At 38.5% G+C, this 19,720-nt stretch overlaps 1 protein-coding gene across 1 annotated transcript; it reads right to left on the bottom strand.

Moving 5' to 3' along the window:
- Window positions 1-5,771: 5,771 nt before the first annotated feature.
- CLEC17A (C-type lectin domain containing 17A) lies at window positions 5,772-18,471 on the bottom strand. Its single transcript, XM_051975351.1, has 8 exons — window positions 18,392-18,471; window positions 17,940-18,062; window positions 16,900-16,932; window positions 15,851-15,901; window positions 15,728-15,772; window positions 15,273-15,314; window positions 13,612-13,896; window positions 5,772-5,896 (listed from the first exon to the last, which is right to left on the bottom strand). Exons 1-8 carry the CDS (start codon window positions 18,402-18,404, stop codon window positions 5,772-5,774), a joined length of 717 nt encoding a protein of 238 aa, XP_051831311.1. The 5' UTR covers window positions 18,405-18,471.
- Between the last annotated feature and the right edge of the window lie 1,249 nt (window positions 18,472-19,720).

Here is a 19,720-nt window from a genome sequence, read left to right as displayed (position 1 = left end):
GAATGTGGTAAGAAATTTCTTTCTGGTGGAGTTGTGAATTGATCCAACCATTTCTGAGAGCAGTTTGGAATTATGTCCAAAGGCTATAAAACTGTACATACCCTTTGATCCAGCAGCATCACCACTAGGTCTGCCATCCAAAAAGATAATAAAAAATGGTAAAGGACCCACATGTACAAAAATGTTTATTGCAGCTCTCTTTGTGGTGGCAAAGACTGGAAATTGAGGGGATGTGCATCAATTGGGGAATAGTTGAACAAATAGTGGTATATGAATGTAATGGAATACTATGTTGTATAAGAAACGGTGAACAGGCAGGTTTCAAAAGACCCTGGAAAAACTTATATGAATTGATGCTGAATGAAGTGAACAGAACGAGGTGAACAGTTTACATAAAAACAACAACATTGTCTGAATGATCAACTTTGATAGACTTTGCTCTTCTTAGTATTATAATTCTAAAAGACTCACAATGGAAAATGCTATCCACATTTAGAGAAAGAACTATGGAGTCTGAATGCAGATTAAAGCATATTATTTTCACTTTTCTGCTTTTTTTCTCTTTTTCATGGTTTTTCCCTTTTGTTCTGATTCTTCTTTCACAACATGACTAATATGGGGTGGGGACAGAGGGAGAGGAAGGGGAAGAGATATCTCTCTTCACCTATCCTTCAAAGGTTGGTTTAGTTCTGCTCAGCCTCTAGAGTGGACTTAGAGAAGTCACACCAGCTCAGTGACTTGGTTCAATTTTATGTTTTCCCTCATCCAAGAGACTCTATAACACCAAGAGACTTCTTTGAAGCTCAGTCCATATTGGATGAAGCAGAGACTCTTGGAAGAAAGCAAACTCTTGATCTGAAAGCAACCCTAAACCCCTAGCCCAAACTCCTAGTGATGGTCTTCAGCTGCATGATGACCTAACAAGGCATCAAGGCTATGAGAACTAAGTGCTAAGGCCCAAAGTGAACCTTTCCCCCCTACTTTGATCTACTCACCTCATAGTAGGATTAGCTCAGGGCTCATTGTCACATTATGGAATATTCTGACCCAATCCTGGTCCTTGAAATTAAATTGACATCCATCTTGCTGGATATGGCTGAATCAGATATTGTAGGGAAGAAATCAGTGACCACAGATTTGTCATAGCAATCTGAGGCCCTTGGCAAGCAAAGAGTTGAGACAGGACCATTTTCTAGAAGGGAAAGTTTCTACCCTAAATCTGAACATTCATCTTAGAAGAGTAAGCCCTGGGTCCAACCCACAGCTTCACTTAAGAAAATCGACAAGTAGATTTCCCCTCACAAATCCAATATGTGGCGGTATCACAAGATGCATCATTCCACTGACCATCTGGCAGCATGAAGCCACAGTCCTCATTGAATCTATTATTGGGCTCCCCTTCTTTCCAGAAGCTAGAGAAAAGAGAGAAGAGTAAAAACAATAAAGATATTCATGTTTAGTGACCTTAAACTTCGGAACTAAATTTTCTTGATGAACACTTCTATCATCTCCTGCTCCAATTTATTCTCCCTAGCTCTTGTCCTTCCTCTGAGTACTGCATAATTCTATCTCAGATCATTTATTCTCTCCTCCCTGAGAAGCACAGTGGTGGTATGATAGACTCCAGGTCAGGAATATCTGAATTCAAATCTTTAGATACTTACTATGTGACTCTAGGCAAGTCGGTTAACATTTATATTTTTAAAGTACTTTGCAAATCTTAAAGTGCTATATAAACACTAGTTATTAGAGCTAAAAGAGATCTGTATCAGCCCAAGGCTGAACAGGAACCCCCTTGTATAATAGTAGTAGTCACACAATTAGTAGTAGTCATGTCGCTTTTGATGATATCCATTGTAGAGTCTAGGAATTTCACCAGACATACCAAGATAATTCATCCCACTTTGGAGCAGTCTAATTGTTAGGAAATTTTCCCTTAATTCAAGTGGAAATCTGTCTATCTCAAACTAATTTATTCTTCCCCCTTCTCCTCCTCCTACTCTTTCTCCTCCCCTAATTCTCTCAAAACATTGCTTCTAGGAAGGATAATTTTTTTAACAAGAAGTCATTGTCAGAACTCCCCTGAGTTTTGGTTGTCTTGAAAGGGTTATCTCCATTCTATTAACCTTATTTAAGTATCTCTTTTGTTCCCAGCTTTGCATCATTCTCTGTGTCAGCAAGGATAATATTGGCTCCTCATTCTGGTATTTAAAGCCTCTCATAATCTGGCTCCAGTCTCAGTTATAATTTCTTCACATTGCTCCCCTTCAGTCAAACTACATACTTTCCCAAATGGGAAGACAAGCCATCATCTGAATTAATCTTGCCTTCTTTAACCTTTCTGTATTTGATACATCCTCCATCCCTGAAATGCACTTCCTACTCAACATATTGATGGACTAATCAACTTTGCAAATATAAAGTCTTTTTATATATACTTTGCATTAACTTATCTGTATATTTGTTTTCCTCAAAATTCTTCTATCCACACAATCTGGCTCCATTGCAGGAGAGGTAGAAACCTTGGAGATAACAGAACTTGCCTTAAAATAAGAGAAGAACCATCCAGCCATTGCCACTTCCCTTCCAGTTCTCTGTCAGTCAGCCCCAGCCAATAGGTTCTGAATGAGCTACGGGCCTGGGTCACAAAGTTCTGGAAGTAGAAATCTGGATGAGCCAAAAGCCAGAGCATTGGATCAAAAGTATTATCCCGTCTTCCCTTCCTGATCCTCTAACCACCTTTATTCATTGGTTCTGTTTTAAGAGAATGCTTTTGAGAATTTCCCAAGCCAGTTTTGGACTCCCCTTAACATAGCAACTCAGCATTGCCAGTAATGCCCTGTACACTCCCTTTTATTCCTCTGTCTATATGATGGATCACAATTCCCTTGGCAGCAACTACACTGGATCCTCCAATTTGTATGGTTTTGTGGTTTCTAACATGTCTCTTGACAATAACAAAAATGAATATGCTTTATTATAACCAGAAGATTGCTTTTGCAGAATCTCAGTCAAAACTGAAGGAGCTTTCAAAGACAAAGGTTCTGTGACTTCAAAATAAGTTTTCATCAAAAGCCTTTACATATGGTTTTTAACTACCAGTGAGTTTCTAACTTTTCTTTTCTTTTTTTAAATTAACCCCAGAAGGCATCTAAAAGATAGTAACTCTGTTCCATACTACTTTAAGGTTGATGAACTATTTTCTTCACAACTATCCCATCAGAATCTAAGAATCATGATTGAAGTTCTGGGTTATGACTCCAAACCCAAAGGTCATTCTTTTACTATTGTTTTTCCTTAACAAGGAGGTAATTAGTACTTACTATCTTTCAGGCATGTGCCTGAAATATTACTTCATTTTATCCTCATGACATTAGGAGATTGATTATTATCCCCTTTTTTACAGATAAGGAAACTGAGAAAATAGTTAAGTGACTTGCTCTGGGTCACACAGCCAGTAAATATATGAGCTAGATTTAAACATAAGCCTTCCTGGTTTCAATGCTTTATTCATTATGCTGCTTTACTAAGGTAGTATAGTGGACTTGATGGGGTGAATGGACTCCAGCAAAATATATGTATGTTTTATATGAAACATATGTTTCATACACACACTATATATAGTATCTAAGTGAGCCCCTATGAGAAACAAATTGATCAGGTGGAATTATCTTGCCCAAACAGAATTATCTTGTATAGACAGAGCTATCCAGTACTGACACAACAATATGGAGGTTAAGCGATAGACCCCACCTCCGAGGCTATCTTATATAAACAGGACAACTATGGCCATGGATGATGCACACAATTAGCAAAGTTAGCACACCTTGCTCTGAGCCCTTTCTCCTAAAAGGTCCCACCCCTCCCCTTATTAATTGTGAGTTCCACTAGAGAACTTGGCCCACCTTATGGCAGCATATTAAAGTTTGACTTGAAGATGGCTTCTTTCTGGAAACTCCTCACCTTCATGACTTCTTGTACCTCATCAGATCCAGACAAAATCTGGGTTTGAATCCCCTACCTGACATTCATGGATGACACTGGGCAAATCATTTAACTTCTTTAAGCCTCAATTTCTCTACTTATAAAATTGGAATAATAGTAACTTCAGGTAGTTTTGGGGCTCAAATAAGATTTTTGTTATCATTTTTCAGTCCTATCCAGTTTTGGGTAACCCCATTTGGGGTTGAGTTGGACAGATTAAATAACTTGTCCAGAATCACCCAATCAATAAAGGTCAGAACAAAAACTGAAATCCACATCTGGTGACTCCCAATCCAGAATTTGTTTCACTATATCAGCATATATGCCCCTGGAGAATCAAAAGGTCTGGTGCCTACCTAAAATACTTCCCTCTTCCCAATTACCCCAGCCTCTGGAATGGCTCACCTGCTCCTCAGTGCTGCTGATGATAAGCAGATGAGAGTAACTCTCCAAGCAAAATATACTGGCAGCATCCCAACTCTTGGTTATTGTTGAGAAGAAGTAGCAGCTGTTCCCAAAAAGAAGCCAGTTCTTTGGACAGGATTTTCTGGTGCAATCTGGAGGACAAGATGTTGCCATAGGTAGGTCATTCTTGAACCCCAGCCAAGGTGGTATCAGTAACAGCACCAGAGGATTTAGAGTGAGGATGGTCCTTAAAGATGAAATTGTCTGATTGTTGGGCCATGGGGAGGGGTCATGCTGTTGTCTCTGAAAGAGCTCAGGTTCACATGGTCTACAATCCAAGCAAGCACACTTATTGTATTTGGAGTGATGCACCTTCAGGCTGTTCTCCTCAAGGGAGGCAGCAGCTACCCAGCAGAGTAAGGTGAGGACTGATATTGAGAAGGGAGAGTGAGAAAGAACAGGAGAATTGGGCAACACAGAAAAAAATTGGATAATCTCAGATTAGATGAGCAAGGGAAAAAAATTCTCTGTGAATAGATATATTTCAGATAGGATGTGCATGGGAAAATGCTTTTGTTCTAATGAAGTTAAAGAGAGAGACAAAGGGGGAGGGAAAGAAGAGAGGAAGGGAAAGAGGGAGAGACAGAGACAGAGACAGAGAGGGAGAGAGGGAAGGCAGGAGAGAGAGAAAAAGAGAGACACAGAGAGAAAGAGAAAGAAAAGAGAGGGGTAGGGGGAAAGAAAAAGAGATGGAGAGAGAGAATCAGATATTGCAACAAGATATTCATGGAAAAAAGGTGAAAAGTCATTTTGTTCTAATAAGGTCCATGAGGGAGAGAGTCAGGTATTGGGCTGGGACAGCAGCTAAGATTCCATCATCATTACCTTATTTTACAGATGAGGAAACAGAAGTCTTGAAGGCCGAGTTGGCACCCTGAATGCCTTAGAAGAAGCCAGAGTCCTTGGTCTTTAGGGGCTGAAGTCGAGGGAATGAACGCAGGAGCTCCACAACCTTCCTTTTCCTCGCCTACCACCAAAATGACTCTGACTTATCTTACTCCAAACCCTAGTCCCTCCTACAATTCTCTATATACACCAAAAGATCGAGCTAACACAGAATAGTGGGAAGGGCCATTTTTTAAGCTTAAGCTAATAGAGTATTGTCCAATGGGTAATTAGCCTTAAGTGCTCAGTTGTCTGAATCCAGTGTACCTACTCAAAGTTTCAGCCCTTTACAAAGGCCCAAAGAAGTAAAGGGACCTTGTACAAGATCACACAATTAATAAGTAAGAGTCTGACCCCAAATACAGAGCCTCTGACCCCTAATCCAGCATTCTTTCTTCTATATCACAATGCTTTCATGCTTCCATCTTTTTTCCCCCTTAAGTTGGTCTCAGCAATCTTTTCTCACCAATTATATCTCGAAGTTCAGTTATGGTTCGGTTGGTGTCATCTTGGATTTGATCAATGTACTTCCTTAGTCCAGCCAGATCCCTTGGTCCAGTCACTGAAAATATGGACAACATTCTGATGAGCAGAGCTTCATACCAAAAACTTTGCATTCCCTTTTTGCCATCCCCACAAAAGGTAATAGATCTCCATCTAGCTCCTTCAAACCCAGTTTTGTTCACTCTCATGGCTTCATATCCTTTTACATAATAATCATCATCCTCATCTCTATAGCACTACAAAGTGTATAAGACATGTTATGTCTCTCTTTTTCACTTAATAGTATTTTGGTTTTTTTCAAATATATGTAAAGATAATCTTCAACATTCATCTTTGTAAGATTTTGAGTTCCAAACTTTTTTCTCTCCTCCCCTTTCCTCCCCTCTCCCCAAGTCATCAGGCAATCCAATATAGATTATACCTGTATAATCATTTTTAACATATTTCCATATCAGGAATGTTTTGAAAGGAAAGTCAGAACACAAGGGAAGAATCACAAGAAAAACAGCAAACAACAAAAAAAGGTGAAAATAGTATGCTTCAACCTTCATTCAGTCTCCATAGTTTTTTCTCTGGATTTGGATAGCACTTTCCATCCAAAGTCTGGAGAACTATCTTGAATCTGTATTGCTGAGAATAGCTAAGTCTGTCTCAGTCGATCATCACACAATTTTGCTGTTACTGTGTACAATGTTCTCCTGATTCTGCTCACTTCACTCAACATCAGTTCATGTAAGTCTTCCCAGGCTTTTCTGAAATCAGCCTGCTCATCATTTCTTATGGAACAATAATATTCCATTATACTTATATACTGAAATGGAAAAGCACCCCAAAATGGGGCTATGAGAAACATAATCTTGAATCTTTGTAGTTAGAAGTTCATTACTAGTTCTTCACTCCCTAATGCAGATGGTATTTTTAACAACCTAAATGTACTGTTTTGAGAGTCTTGAGACCTTGACAACCTGATAAGCTTAAAGAAATGCTGATTGCTGCTGCCTGAGAATGATGCCCTTAGAGTGATAACTTTTTTTGCCTTTTGTTTAGAATAGAAATTCCTTTATTATGACAAATGTATCAAGAAACATTTTGATGTCTCTCTCTTCTTTCTATAAATGTATGTCCCTGAGGCCACTCGTTACTGATTCCTCCAGTGTTGGTGTTGGGGTTCAGTCGCTAGCTAGCAATAAATGCTCTTAAAACTTCATTATTTTGGCTGCCCTGTTTTACAATACCACAACTTATTCCCCAATTGATCCTCTCACTTTCCGATTCCTTACCACCATAAAAAGAGCTACTACAAACATTTTTGCATAGGTGGGACCTTTCCCTTCTTTTATGATCTCTTTGGGGTATAGACCCAGGAGTGAGACTGCTGGATCAGAGGGTATGCAGAGTTTTGTAGTTCTTTGGACATAGTTCCAAATTGCTCTACAGAATGGCTGGCTTAGTTCACAACTCCACCAACAATGCACAAACATCTTATATCTCTAATCTCACATGAACTTCACATTTTCTTGGTGAGGTTTGTAATATATTCCAAAAGCACAGAATGTTGGAAAAGCAAGAGAATTCAGTGGTCAGTCTAACATATACATGGAAAAAAAATCCTCAATTTAACATGCCTGACATCTGGCTTCTGTTGGAAGACCTTGCAGAAGAAAGGGAAAGCAATCCATCTATTTTTGTAGATCTCTAAAATGTTACAAGTTTTTCTTGACATTGTGCCCAAAACTGTCTCTTGGTCACTTCTACCCACTGCCCTGGTTTCCATCCTCTAGGAGGGCAGAATGTGCCTAATCCATATTCTACATTACCACTACTGAAATGTTATTTTCATTCATTTCTCCCCAGAAATGTTATTTCTCTGTTCCAGGTTATTCATCCCCAGTTTCTTCAAATGATTCTCATATGAGGATGATTTTCAGGCTCTTCACTAACTCTCCTGGCTGCCCTCTTCTGGACGTTCTCTGCCTTAACAATGTCCTTCCTAAACTGTAGCACCTAGAACTGAACTCAATACTGTCCCATCCCTCTCTAATGCAACCCAAAAGCACATAACCTTTTCTGATTGCTAAATCATAATTACCTTGAAATTCACTAATCTCCCCCAAAAACCTTTTTCAGACAAACTGCAATCTAACCAGATCTCCTCAACTCTCAATTTACTTAGTTGATTTTCTGAACCCCAGAGTAAGACTTCACATTGATCTCTACTGAATTTGATACTATCAGATTCAGCCTAATGCTCTGGCTCAGCAGTTGTCAGTATAGTCCATGGACTTCTGGGAGTCCTTGACACCTTTTCAGGAGGCCTAAAAGGTCAAACCTATTTTCATATGTTATTTGTCTTTTTCATTCTCAATGTTTTAGGGCAACATGATCAGTGAATTAAAAATGTAACTACCAACAAAAAGACTGAGTTAATATTGCATCTATAGAACCAACTTCTCAAGTTCAAAGAAGAATATCCATAATTATCTGAAGTAACTATTAAAAATACTCCTCTCTTTTCCAACTACATACCTGGTGAGGCTGAATTTTCTTCATATACTTTAACCAGAACACCCTATCACAATAATTTGAATGCAGAACTGATTTGAAAACCCAGCTTTTATTAAGCAGTCATGAAAGAGAATTACAAAAACGTAAATCAATTCCACTCTTCTCAATAAGTTCTTGTTTTAGAAAATATAATTATTTTTTATTTTAAAACATTATTTTAATATATTGGATTTTTGTCATTATTTTAAATGAACTAATATTTTTAAATTTAGCTATTTCAATTTCTACATGACAAATAGTGATAGATATATCTCACATAAACAAAAGTTCTTTGGGGAAGCTCTTTAATTTTTTAAAATATAAATGGGTTCTAATACTAAAAGGTCTGTTAACTACTGCTCTAGCTAGTCAGGAATGCCTTTGTCATATAAGGTATAATCTCTCTCATAAAAAGCAAGACTTGTTATCTGCAAATTTGATGAGCAGGACATCTAACCTATTTTGTAAATGAAGAAACTTAAGTCTGGTTAAGTAGTTTCCTAAAGGCCACAGAGCTAATACAGTACATAGTCAGAATTCTCACTCAACTTTCCCAAATCCCAAGTCCAGTGGTCTTCCATTATATCCACACTGAAGAATACACATCTTCCTTCTTATGGCACATTGATAGTTCAATGGAATGGAAATCAGGAAAATCTGGGTTCAAATCTTGCCTTAGACATTTATTGACCATGATAAGTCAGTTAACTGAGTCCTGGTTTCCTTACATGTAAAATGGGATGAGAAAAGCATGACCTCACAGGTTTGTTATAAGAATCAAATGAAGTTATGTGTGTAAAAGTTCTTAACAAAACAAAAAGTGCTATATAGATGCTAGCTCCTTCTAGAAGGTCCTTCCCCACTCCTTTGTAGCCTCTATAGACAAATGGAACTAGAGCAGAGATAAAGAGCAAAGAACCTTCTCATGACTCTTGCCTTCTCTTTCAGTCATTCCCTTTCTCTTGTTTGTCTAACTGAAGGTATTCCTGGCTCCCAGCTCCCCACCTTCTTCCCTCAATTGTTGTGGTCATTTATTCCCCTTCTAATTAATTATCTTCCGATTAAATGAGGAAAAATAGCCTTATTGAGAGGGGACACACGGCTCAAGACTTTCCAGTTAAGAGGATCACTTCTCTGACTGTAAGCTTGCATTTCTCTTGACCTTGCCTTCTCTGGGTAAGCATCTTCAGCATTGGAAAACAAACAACAGCTTCTGAACATTGACCTGATTCAACTATCACGTCTATGGAGTTGCCTTCAAAATTCCCTGCCATCAGTCCTTTCTTCTCATCTAAGTTCCATACCAATATCTTCAACTCCCTCTAGGATACTTTTCCCCTGGATATCTCCCCCACTGGCACTTCAAACCCAAAATGTCCTAAACTGAGCTCATTATCTTTCCCCCTAGGAAAAAATGAACATATTGCTGGGTCTGGAGTCAGGGAGACCTAAATCCAAATTCCAGCCTTACATACTTATTAGCTGTGACTTTGAACCATTCATCTCACCTTTGTCTGCCTCAGTTTCTTCAACTGCAAAATGGAGTTCATAATAGCATCTGCCTCCCAGAGGTGGATTAAATGAAATATTTGTAAACTGCTTAATGCATTGCCTGATATATAGTAATAAATGCTTTCTTCTTCCTTTCTTCCTTCCTTCTCCTAACCTTATTCTTCTCTCAGTCTTCACCAGTTCTATGAGAAGAAAAGTCATTCATCATCTTTCCCATTTTTAAAGCATCAATGTTAGTAGCTTTTGTTTTTCTCTCTCCCTTATTTCTCATGCCTAGTTAGATCCCAAGTCCTATGAATTCCTTTCTCATTTTTATCCCCTCCTCTCTTCAAAGTCACAATCCTAGTTACTAACCTTCACAAGCCAACTACACAATAATCTCCTAATTGTTACCAAAAGTTGAATCCAATCTCACTTCCTTTGGTTCTTCCTACTTTCATTAGCCTTTATAATCTAACCTTTATAATTCCTTGGAATAATCATCCTTACTCTTAAATGAACTCAAGTTACTGCTTTTCCTAAAATTCTTCAATGGCTCCCCATTGCTTTGCAAGTAAAGGTCAGACTGCTCTGGGATTTACAGTCTATCCCCAGTCTGCCATTTTAGCCTTCCCAAGATTGTTATGAGAATCAAATGAGACAATGTTTTTAAATCACTTATCACAATGCATGATACGTGGTACATAGTTATTTTTGTTTAGTTATTTCAGTCATGTCCAACTCTTTGTGACCCCTTTGGGGAGTCACTGCAATGGTTTGCCATTTCCTTTCCAGCTCATTTTACAGGTGAATAACTGAGGCAGACAAGGTTAAGTGACTTGTCCAAAGTCACAGAACTAGAAGCTGGATTTGAACTCATGAAAATGAGTTCCTGATTCCAAATCCAGTGTGCTCTATCCACTGCATCACCTAGCTGCCCATGATACATATTGGGCATTTCAAAAATGCTTATTTCCTTCCTTCCTTTTCTCACATTATCTTAACTTTTACTCCAGCCAAACTTTGTCCCCCAAACACACTCTATACTCTTTCACTTTTGTGCCTTTGTTAATAATTCCCTGCTTCCCACTCTTCGTCTATTTAACTAGCAGTTATCCTTTAAAGGTCAACTCAAATACCATCTCCTCCAAGAAGCAATGTTCCCCATACACACATATCAACTTTGTTTTGCCCCTCTCAATGACATTTATCATATGATTATGTGTAGTATAGCTCAAAATTCTTTAAACTTTGGGTTATGATCCCACAAGGGGTCAAGTAACTGAAAGTGGAAGTCAGAAAAAAAGTCAGAAGGTCAAAGTGATCAGCGGAGCAACTGAACTTCCTTCCCCCTGACAAATCATTCAATCAAGACTCAGAGAATAGAAGAGAAGGCCAAAGTTAAGTTTCTTAGACAATCTGTAAATCTAGATGGAAATAGGATGGAGGCAACTAAAAGGAAAGTCTGAAGTCACTTCCATCCTTCCAGTCAGTCAAGTTCAAAACCTAAGGGTTATATCAATTTTTTCCATTCCTTCAGACTTGTAACTGTTCAGTTGCCAAATCTCCTCGATTCTGCTTCCATTTTTCCTATACTGTCCTTTTCTCTCCAGTCACACAGTCACCTGAAATCCTTAAGAATCCCTGCCTTAAGTCTTTCTAATCTATCTTTCATGTAGCTGCCAAAGTAATATTTCTAGAGCATAAATTCTCAAACATCTCATTCTGACCAATAAATCCCAGCAGCTCCCTATTATATCTACAGCCAAATATAGATTCTTCTGCTTAGTGTCTAAAGCTCTTTACAATTTAGTTCCAATCTAATTTTCTAATTTTATTACACATTACATCCCTTCACCTATTATAATCTAATCAAACTGATCTTCCCTCTGTTTCTCCATCATAGTACTTTATTTCCATCTCCATAACTTTGCATAGACCATGCCTGGAATGAACTGTCTCCTCACATCAACTTCTTAGAATCCCTAGTTTCATTCAAAACTTACTTCAAATATCACCTAAAAATAACTTTTCCTGAAAGCTTTTTCTGATCCCTCCCCATTTCTACTGATGTCTCTTGCCCTCCCTCTACCACTAATACCATCCTTTTCAAAAAAAATTATCTGATATCTATTTTGTATATATCTGTTTATATTACCTAATATCAACTTTATGTATTTCTACATATTAAACATGTTGTCTTCCCTTACAGAATATAAACTCCTTGCAGGCAGAGGTTGTTTCCTTAATGTCTTTATATGCCCATTGCTTAACATGGTACCTGATTTATAATGCATACTTAAGAAATCCTTAGTGACCAATTGCCTGCTTGACTCATGATCATACATTATCCACTATATCTGTTGAAAGGTTGCTATCTTCAGTTCTTCTAATCATCTGATCTAGGGGAAAAAACTATATGAATTCCGACTCATTACAGAATTTGGAATAGGAGACCTGTATCAGACTACCAAAGGAATCCATCAATGACACATACACAAAAGCTTGCTCTAACTTGTCAATGTCTTTCCTAAAACAAGTCCCAAACTGAACACAACATTCCAAATAAAACCAGAACTATCATCTTCCTTATTCTGGACTCCTCGCCTCTTTTAAAGCAGGATAGAATAGGGGAGGCATTTTTGGTTACCAAATCACAATTGATGACTTATATTAAACTTGCCTTCTACTAAAATCACCAGATATTTTTTTCAGGAAGAAAACTGTTATTTAGCTGTAACTCCCCCATCCTTTGTGAGACTAATTTCTTAAATCCAAGTATAGAATTTTACATTTATCCCTAATGAAAAGGATCTCACTAATTTTGTCCTACTGTTAATGTTGTATCACAGAAAACTATAAAGACTAAATGTGGATCAAAGAATAATTTTTTAACTTTTTGTTGTTATTTGCTTATGGTTTTTTCTTTCTCGTGTTTTTTTTTTTACTTTTGATGTGATGTCATAGCATGACGAATATGGAAATATTTGGAAAAATTGCACATGTTTAACCTATATCAGATTACTTTCTGTCCTGGGGAAGGGGGAAGAAGAGAGGAAGAAAAATTTTAAGATTTTGTAAAGATGAATGTTGAAAACTTATCTTTGCATGTATTTGGAAAAATAAAATACTATTTTTAAAAAGAATCAAATGAAGAATTATATGAAAAAAATTTTGTATCTCAGTTCTGGCATTCAGTGGATTGGCTATCCCTTCCTAGTTTCGTTCAACTCAGTAAGCATGCTAACCATGCCTTCATCCAAATCACTTATAAAAATTAGGGCCTATAATTCCATGATAAAAATAGCATAGGATCCTATGATTTGAAACCATAAAAGATTTTAAAGATCATCATTTTAAACCTTAGGAAACTGAGGCTTAAAAAGGTTAAGTGATTTAGTCAAAACTACACAGACGCAAAGTAGATACAAGAATCAAGCCTAAATCTTATGATTCCGTATCTAATCCTTTCCCCCTTAAACTACATTTTGTTTCTGAGCCTCAGTTTCCATATTTGTAAAACTGGGTTATTGGCATTTGTTCTATCTACCCCACAAAGCTATTGGAAGAAAAACATTTCATAAGCCACAAGTCATTATAAAATATGAGTTGTTGCTATTGTAAATATTCTCTACCGCCCTTGACTCTCACATTCTTCTCTGCTTCTCTGGAATGAGACTAGTTCCCCTGTATTGCATTCAGTCAGCTCTCTATGGTCATGTTACAAATCATACTCACACTTCATCAAGGTCACAGCAAGGCTTGTCACTCCCAGAAGCAATGATATCCCCACCAGTATACAAAGACACACTATCATTTTCTCCTTCCGACTGAACTGGAGGATCTTTCTTTTCTGGCTGGACTCAAGCATCTGGGTGAGTTGGAATCCTTGGCTGAGCTGAGGTTCCTGAGTGAACTGGAACCCTTGATTGGATTGGATCACTTGGCTGGGCTGGGGCATCTGGATGAGCTGGGGTACCTGCCTGGGCTGAAACTCCTGCACGTGCTGGGGATTAGGAGCAGCTGTAAAGAGCAAAAGACACCAAAACTTAAGACAAAGGAGAGATATGATTCCTCAAACCTTTCCTGAAAAGAGAAGGGAGGAATCATAGGATCATATTTATTCCAGAGATAGAAAAGACTTTAGAGACCATCTGATGCAGGACATCTTAACCTGAGATGTCCATACCATAGAGTCCAAAAGCCCTGTGAATAGATTTCGGGGAATTTGTGCACTTAGATTTTTTTAAAATTACACTTTGTTTTTATTGAATTCTAAGTGAAAGTTGGCACTTTCTTCAATTATTAAAAAAAAAAAATACACAGGGTGGACACAATGGCTAGAGCACCAGCCCTGAAGCTGGTGGACCTGCTGAAATCTGGCCTCAGACACTTGACACTTCCTAGCTGTGTGACCCTGGGCAAGTCACTTAACTCCAATTGCCTCAGTTAAAAGCCAAAAAATAAAAATAAAAATAAAAATACACACACAACTATACGTTATATGAAAAAGGATCCCCAGGTTTCACTAAGTGTCAAAGGGGTCCAGGACAGCAAAAAAAAAAAAAAAAAAAAGTTGAAAATTCTTATTTACAAATGAGAAAACTGTAGTCCAAAGAGTTTAAAGAGGTTTCCCTTAGTCATGATATAGATAAGATACCAGAACACAAATGGGTTTAAAAAGAATGCTTGACAGAAGCAAAAGAATGATATGCACAGTGACTACACCACAATGAAAACATCACCTCAAGGCAGCTGGACTCAGATTTTTAAATGCAATGAATCATTTTGCTTCTAGAAAACAGATGACATGACATACATCCCTCTTCTTAGGGGAGAAGTGAGATTACAGCTACAAGATTTGGGCTATATTGTCAGGCTTAGTTGCTTTGCAGGTTTCTTACATTTCACTGATTCTCTGTTATAAGAGAAATCCAATGGGTTTGAATTGATGAGAAGAAATGAGTATCATTTTTTTCAGGCATAATTTTTTGGAATGAAATGTGAAAAGAAATGAGAGTTTGGCAGAGGGAGGTCCTGAACTAATGATTCAAAATGCTCCAATGATATTATATCCTTCCCAAGCAAAAGGGATCCTAAGAGCATCTCTTTCTAGGGAATGACAATTTAGCAGAAAAGGGCAATGACAGGAACTCCCCTTTCCTTGGTTCTGCATCTAGTCTCTGAGGTTCTAGAGCTAAGTCAGCTTTGACTAACTTCTTCATTCAATAAATATTTACTAAGCTTCCACACCGTATTCCAGATAATAGTTCATGACTAAGAATATTGCAATTGATTTCTAGGATCCTTGAGCTTTATAAGTGTTGGGGAAACTCAGGGACTTCATGTGCCAGGTCTTCTGAATGTGGAACAGAGTCCACCAGGAAATCAGGACTCACCCATTTGGGATAGTCGATAGGCAGGGGAATTCAGGTGCAAGCCTATGGAAGAGAAAAGTTCATCCAGGTAACTGTGTCACCCAAGAAAGCAAACCCACACTAAATCCACCTGTCTCCTCCCCCAAACTTTGATTATAGATTTAGAACTTGAAAGTCTAAGCTCTGCATTTTACAAATGAGAAAACTCGGGCCCAGATAAATTAAATGGCTTGCCCATGGTCCCACAAGAAGAATCTGAGAAAGGATTTGAATCCAGATCTTCCTGATTCTGAAGCCAGAGTTATAACGATCATAACATGCTGCTTCGTGATCAGAATGGGCAGAACACAGAGAACAGAGGGCTCTAAAGTGAGGTCAGAGAAGAGCCTAAGGATAGGGGGAAAGGGCAGGGAAGGCCTCAAGGATGTTTCTGATACTTATATACATACTTCTCTGCAGAGACCATTGAGACTTACCCATCTGGGGAAGAGTGGGACAGTTCACAACAGCAGGACCCAAGCCTAGAAAAAAGAGAGTTACCTGGGACAAAGCTTTAAGTGGAAGAGGAGATAGGGGGAAAAAATGGGTCAAGGTCTCACCTGCTGCTTGTGGGGACTTGTTGGGAAGTGCTGGTTTCATTATTTTCTTCCCTGGGCAAGAGACAGACAGATAATAGTAAAATCTGTGAGCTGAAAGAGCACTCAGACCACTAGTCTCATCTACACATATCCTCTCCAGCAAGACTTCTTAAATTTTTTCTACTTGTGATCCCTTTTCACTAGAGAAATTCTTACATGACTCTAGGTATATAAGTATATATATATATATAAATATATAAGTATATGAGACAGGTATTCAAATAAAACATTTACTGATAATAAATCAAAATCATTTTATTTTAAGGCAAGTATTTGGTATGCATATAATTTTATCATTTATTAAAGATGAAAGCAAGTTTGTATACTAATGAGATGGATATGCTTGCTTATATTTACATAAGCAATTAAATCTTGGTGGAATATCTGATACCTTTTACTATTGTCACATTATTGTGACCCCCCTCTCCTTCCCCCTGCAATATGGGATCTTGACCCACAGTTTAAGAAATTTTGCTCTACAGCAAACTAGCTATCCAACCTCCTCTTGAATACATCCAGTGATGGAGAACTGATTACCTCTTGAGGCTGTCTATCCTATTATTAAATAGCTTTCATTGACAGGAAGTACTTTTTATGTGAAACCAAAATCTGTAACCTCACACCATTGCTTCTGATTCTGTCCTCTTGGGCTAAGCAGAATCCTTATCACTCTTCAGTACCAGACCTTTTAATTTTTTTCCTTTTCTTTTTTTTTAACTTGTGAATTCTTGAACACAATGATCATGTTTCCACTAAATTTTCTCTTTTCCAAGATAACAACTTTGGTCCAATGTGTTTGGGTGGTAATTCTTTTCTTGGGTGTGGGTACCTTCTAATTCTGAAATGCTGTGATTCTTTGGTTCTATGAAATGATTATATAGTCTGGTCTCAAGTTCTTTCTTTGGGAATCAAGAAACCAGGACCAGCCCCCTCCTGCTTATCTTGTGTCAGTCTTTGCTGAGTTGCTGAACCCTACCCCCATTCCCAAAACACTTCCCAAATCAACTCACCTGCTCGGGGAGGTCTTGGGGGAACTATTGAACCTAAGGGAGACAGTATAAAGTTATTAGTTTGTCATTTAAGAGGCATCCAGATGAAGAAGTAACTAAAATTTGGAATCAAAAAGACTTGAATTCAAGCCCTGTCTCAGACATTTATTAGCTATGTGATCCTGGACAAGTCATTTTACCTCTTTTGATTTCCATTTCCTCATCTGTAAAATGAGAGGTTGAATTTGATATCCTCTATGGTCTCTTTCAGTTCTAACTCTATAAAACAATCTGATTTGGTCTACCTCCCTATTAGCTTATTTCTTCTCCATTTCCTTCTCCTCAGAGTAGAATTCTCTATTCCCTAAATCAGCCATATCAAAAGGGGGGGGGGGGGAGAGGGGGAGGAAAAGCCACATATGACACTTAAGAGCCCAACCAGATTAAAATGTAATTGGAAAATATTTAGCAAAATCAATAAAACTTTAATAAGACTTAGATAACATTACACTTTAAAAACCAGTCAATATGTAGCTCACTAGAATCCTTATGTACAGATTACTGGCCCCCATTTCTGTTTGAGATTGACACCATTGCCCTAGACCAGCCTCTGCAAGCTTCCTCTGGCCCCAAGACCAAGTATCCAGAGCCAGATCTCCAAAAGTGTGCCCACTGATGTAGGCAGTAGTGTGGGGAAAAAGGGAGCAGGGAAGCCAAGGTTAGAGAGGGGTCTTTAGGTATATCTTCCTCCCTGGGGGTACATGGAGGCCCAGCCTACAAAGATTTCCTCTCCCATTCTCTGATTAGTCCTCAGCTGATCAGTTAATGGAAGAGAAAATTAAGGATTTAAATTCAGATCCCAGCTCTGATAGGTCCTGACTTTGGGAATGGGGCCAATTTCTTCCCCTTTCTAGACATTTTCCCATCTCTAAAGTGAAGGAGTCAGACTAGTTGATTTCCTAGGTCTCTGACAAGCCTAAATTATCTGATTCACTAACAATTGAGGTTGGGATAGGGTGGTGAGAAGTCTTCCTTTCAGACAATACCCCTGTATTCCTTACCTCTTAGCCATCCCAGTCTGCTACCTGGACGTGAAAACTTCCTGGTCCCTGGCTCAGGAGGAAGGTCTTCTTCAGTTGGAGCCATGTTCTCATAATCATCCCCTTCTGTGTTCTCAATTACTCCTTCCAGAAAAAAAAAAAAAAAAGTTTCCACTCATGAATATTGCTCCTCTGACAGCCAGAGCAGATGTGAGAGCTGAGCTGGGACACAACAGTGCTCCAAACTCTCACATCAACTTTTGTCATCCTCAACTTCCCCTCCAAACACTCCTCCCAAGTACCCATCCCCAGATCCCCCTTTTGCCCCATACCCCTATTTCAGATGAAGGCACTATATAGACCAAACTATTGACATAACACCTCCCACAGCCACTGTGTCCCCTAACCTCCACACAAAACCTCCCTGAAAATCATACCTGCTTGTCCCCCGAACAGGAAATTTTTATACATACTAGGGAAAGACATCCTGTCTATAGCCAGGAAAGAGAGGAGCCGGGATACCTCTGCTGCTCAGTTCTTGAGTGGTTCAGACTCAAGTTTCACCTTCCTCACCTTCCGGTTCCCATATAACCACATTCTAAGACCCACCTTTTCTCAGTTCCCTCTTTGTCACAGGGGGGGCAAGAACATGCAAATCCAGTCCCCTGCTAGCCATCCTACGTGTAGGTATTCAATAATCTAGGATCCCAGGGGAAAACTGGGGAACCCAGGGCTGAACATCTGTCGTCATAGGACCCGAGTTGAACCCCAGCTCTGTTTTTTGCTACCTGTGTAACCTCAAGCAAAACACTTAAACTCTGGGATTCATTGCCTTCCCCTATGTCAAGTGGCCATTGAGTTGGCATTTATTAAGCACCTTCTATGTGCCAGGACTGTACTGAACACTAGGAGGAAAAGGAAAGACAAAAAAATAAAATCCTTGCTTTCAAGGAATTCCTGAGTCCAAGAGAATATCAACTACAAGTAAGATGCAAGACTAATTGGGAAGGCTCTAAGATAAAGGGAGACTGGGAAGGATTTCCCACAAAAAGGACTTCTGCTGAGACTTATGGAAAGTCAAGGAAGCCAGGAGATGAGAAGGAAGAAGGATTTTAGACTTGGGGACAGCCAATGAAAACATTCAAAATCATGAATTGAAATGTCATATATAAGGAAAAGCAAAGGAGCTCATGGTTATAGATGACAAAGTACTTGGGGAAGAGGTTTAGATCTATTCCCTACTGAAGACTAAAAAAAAAGGAAAAGTTATAAAGGGTTTTAAAAAAACAAACAGGATTTTACATTCTATCCTGGAGGATAGAGAGATAGAGATAAGAGAACCATAGTTTATTGAATGGAGGAGATGAAGAATAATATGATACTTTCATTAACTTTAGTAATGAAAAAAAAAATCAGTTTCACAGCAGAGAGGAGGATGGACTGGAGTAAAGAGAGACTTATGAAAAGAAGACCAATCATCAGGCTGTTGCAATAATCCAGGTGAAGGAACCAAAGAAAAGAGATTTTGAGAAAGTAAATATAATAAGACTTCATCACAGATATCAGATATAGAAAGTAGGGACTGAGAAAGAGTGGGGATTCAAGGATGACCCCTAAGTTGTAAGCTTCTGTGACTGGAAGAACAGTGATACCTTTGACAGTAGTAGGGAAGTTAAGGAAAGGGAAGGATTAGGGAAGAGGAGAAAGATAATAAGTTCAGTTTTAGATATGTTGTATTTACTATATCTATAGGCCATCCAGTTCCACATGTTTAATAGGTAATTGAAGATCCAATACCTCCT

Source organism: Antechinus flavipes, chromosome 1, assembly GCF_016432865.1.
Source record: "Antechinus flavipes isolate AdamAnt ecotype Samford, QLD, Australia chromosome 1, AdamAnt_v2, whole genome shotgun sequence".
NCBI classification, from domain to species: domain Eukaryota; kingdom Metazoa; phylum Chordata; class Mammalia; order Dasyuromorphia; family Dasyuridae; genus Antechinus; species Antechinus flavipes.
This window is presented reverse-complemented; position numbering and strand designations above follow the sequence as displayed.

What these genes read in the sequence shown, in the direction of transcription:
- CLEC17A (XM_051975351.1), bottom strand. An exon ending in CCCAAGACCTCCCCGAGCAG is followed by an intron (nt 15,902 to 16,899) that starts GTGAGTTGATTT and finishes TCTCTTGCCCAG; the next exon opens with GGAAGAAAATAATGAAACCA. An exon ending in TGCTGTGACCTTGATGAAGT is followed by an intron (nt 5,897 to 13,611) that starts GTGAGTATGATT and finishes CCATATTTTCAG; the next exon opens with TGACTGGACCAAGGGATCTG.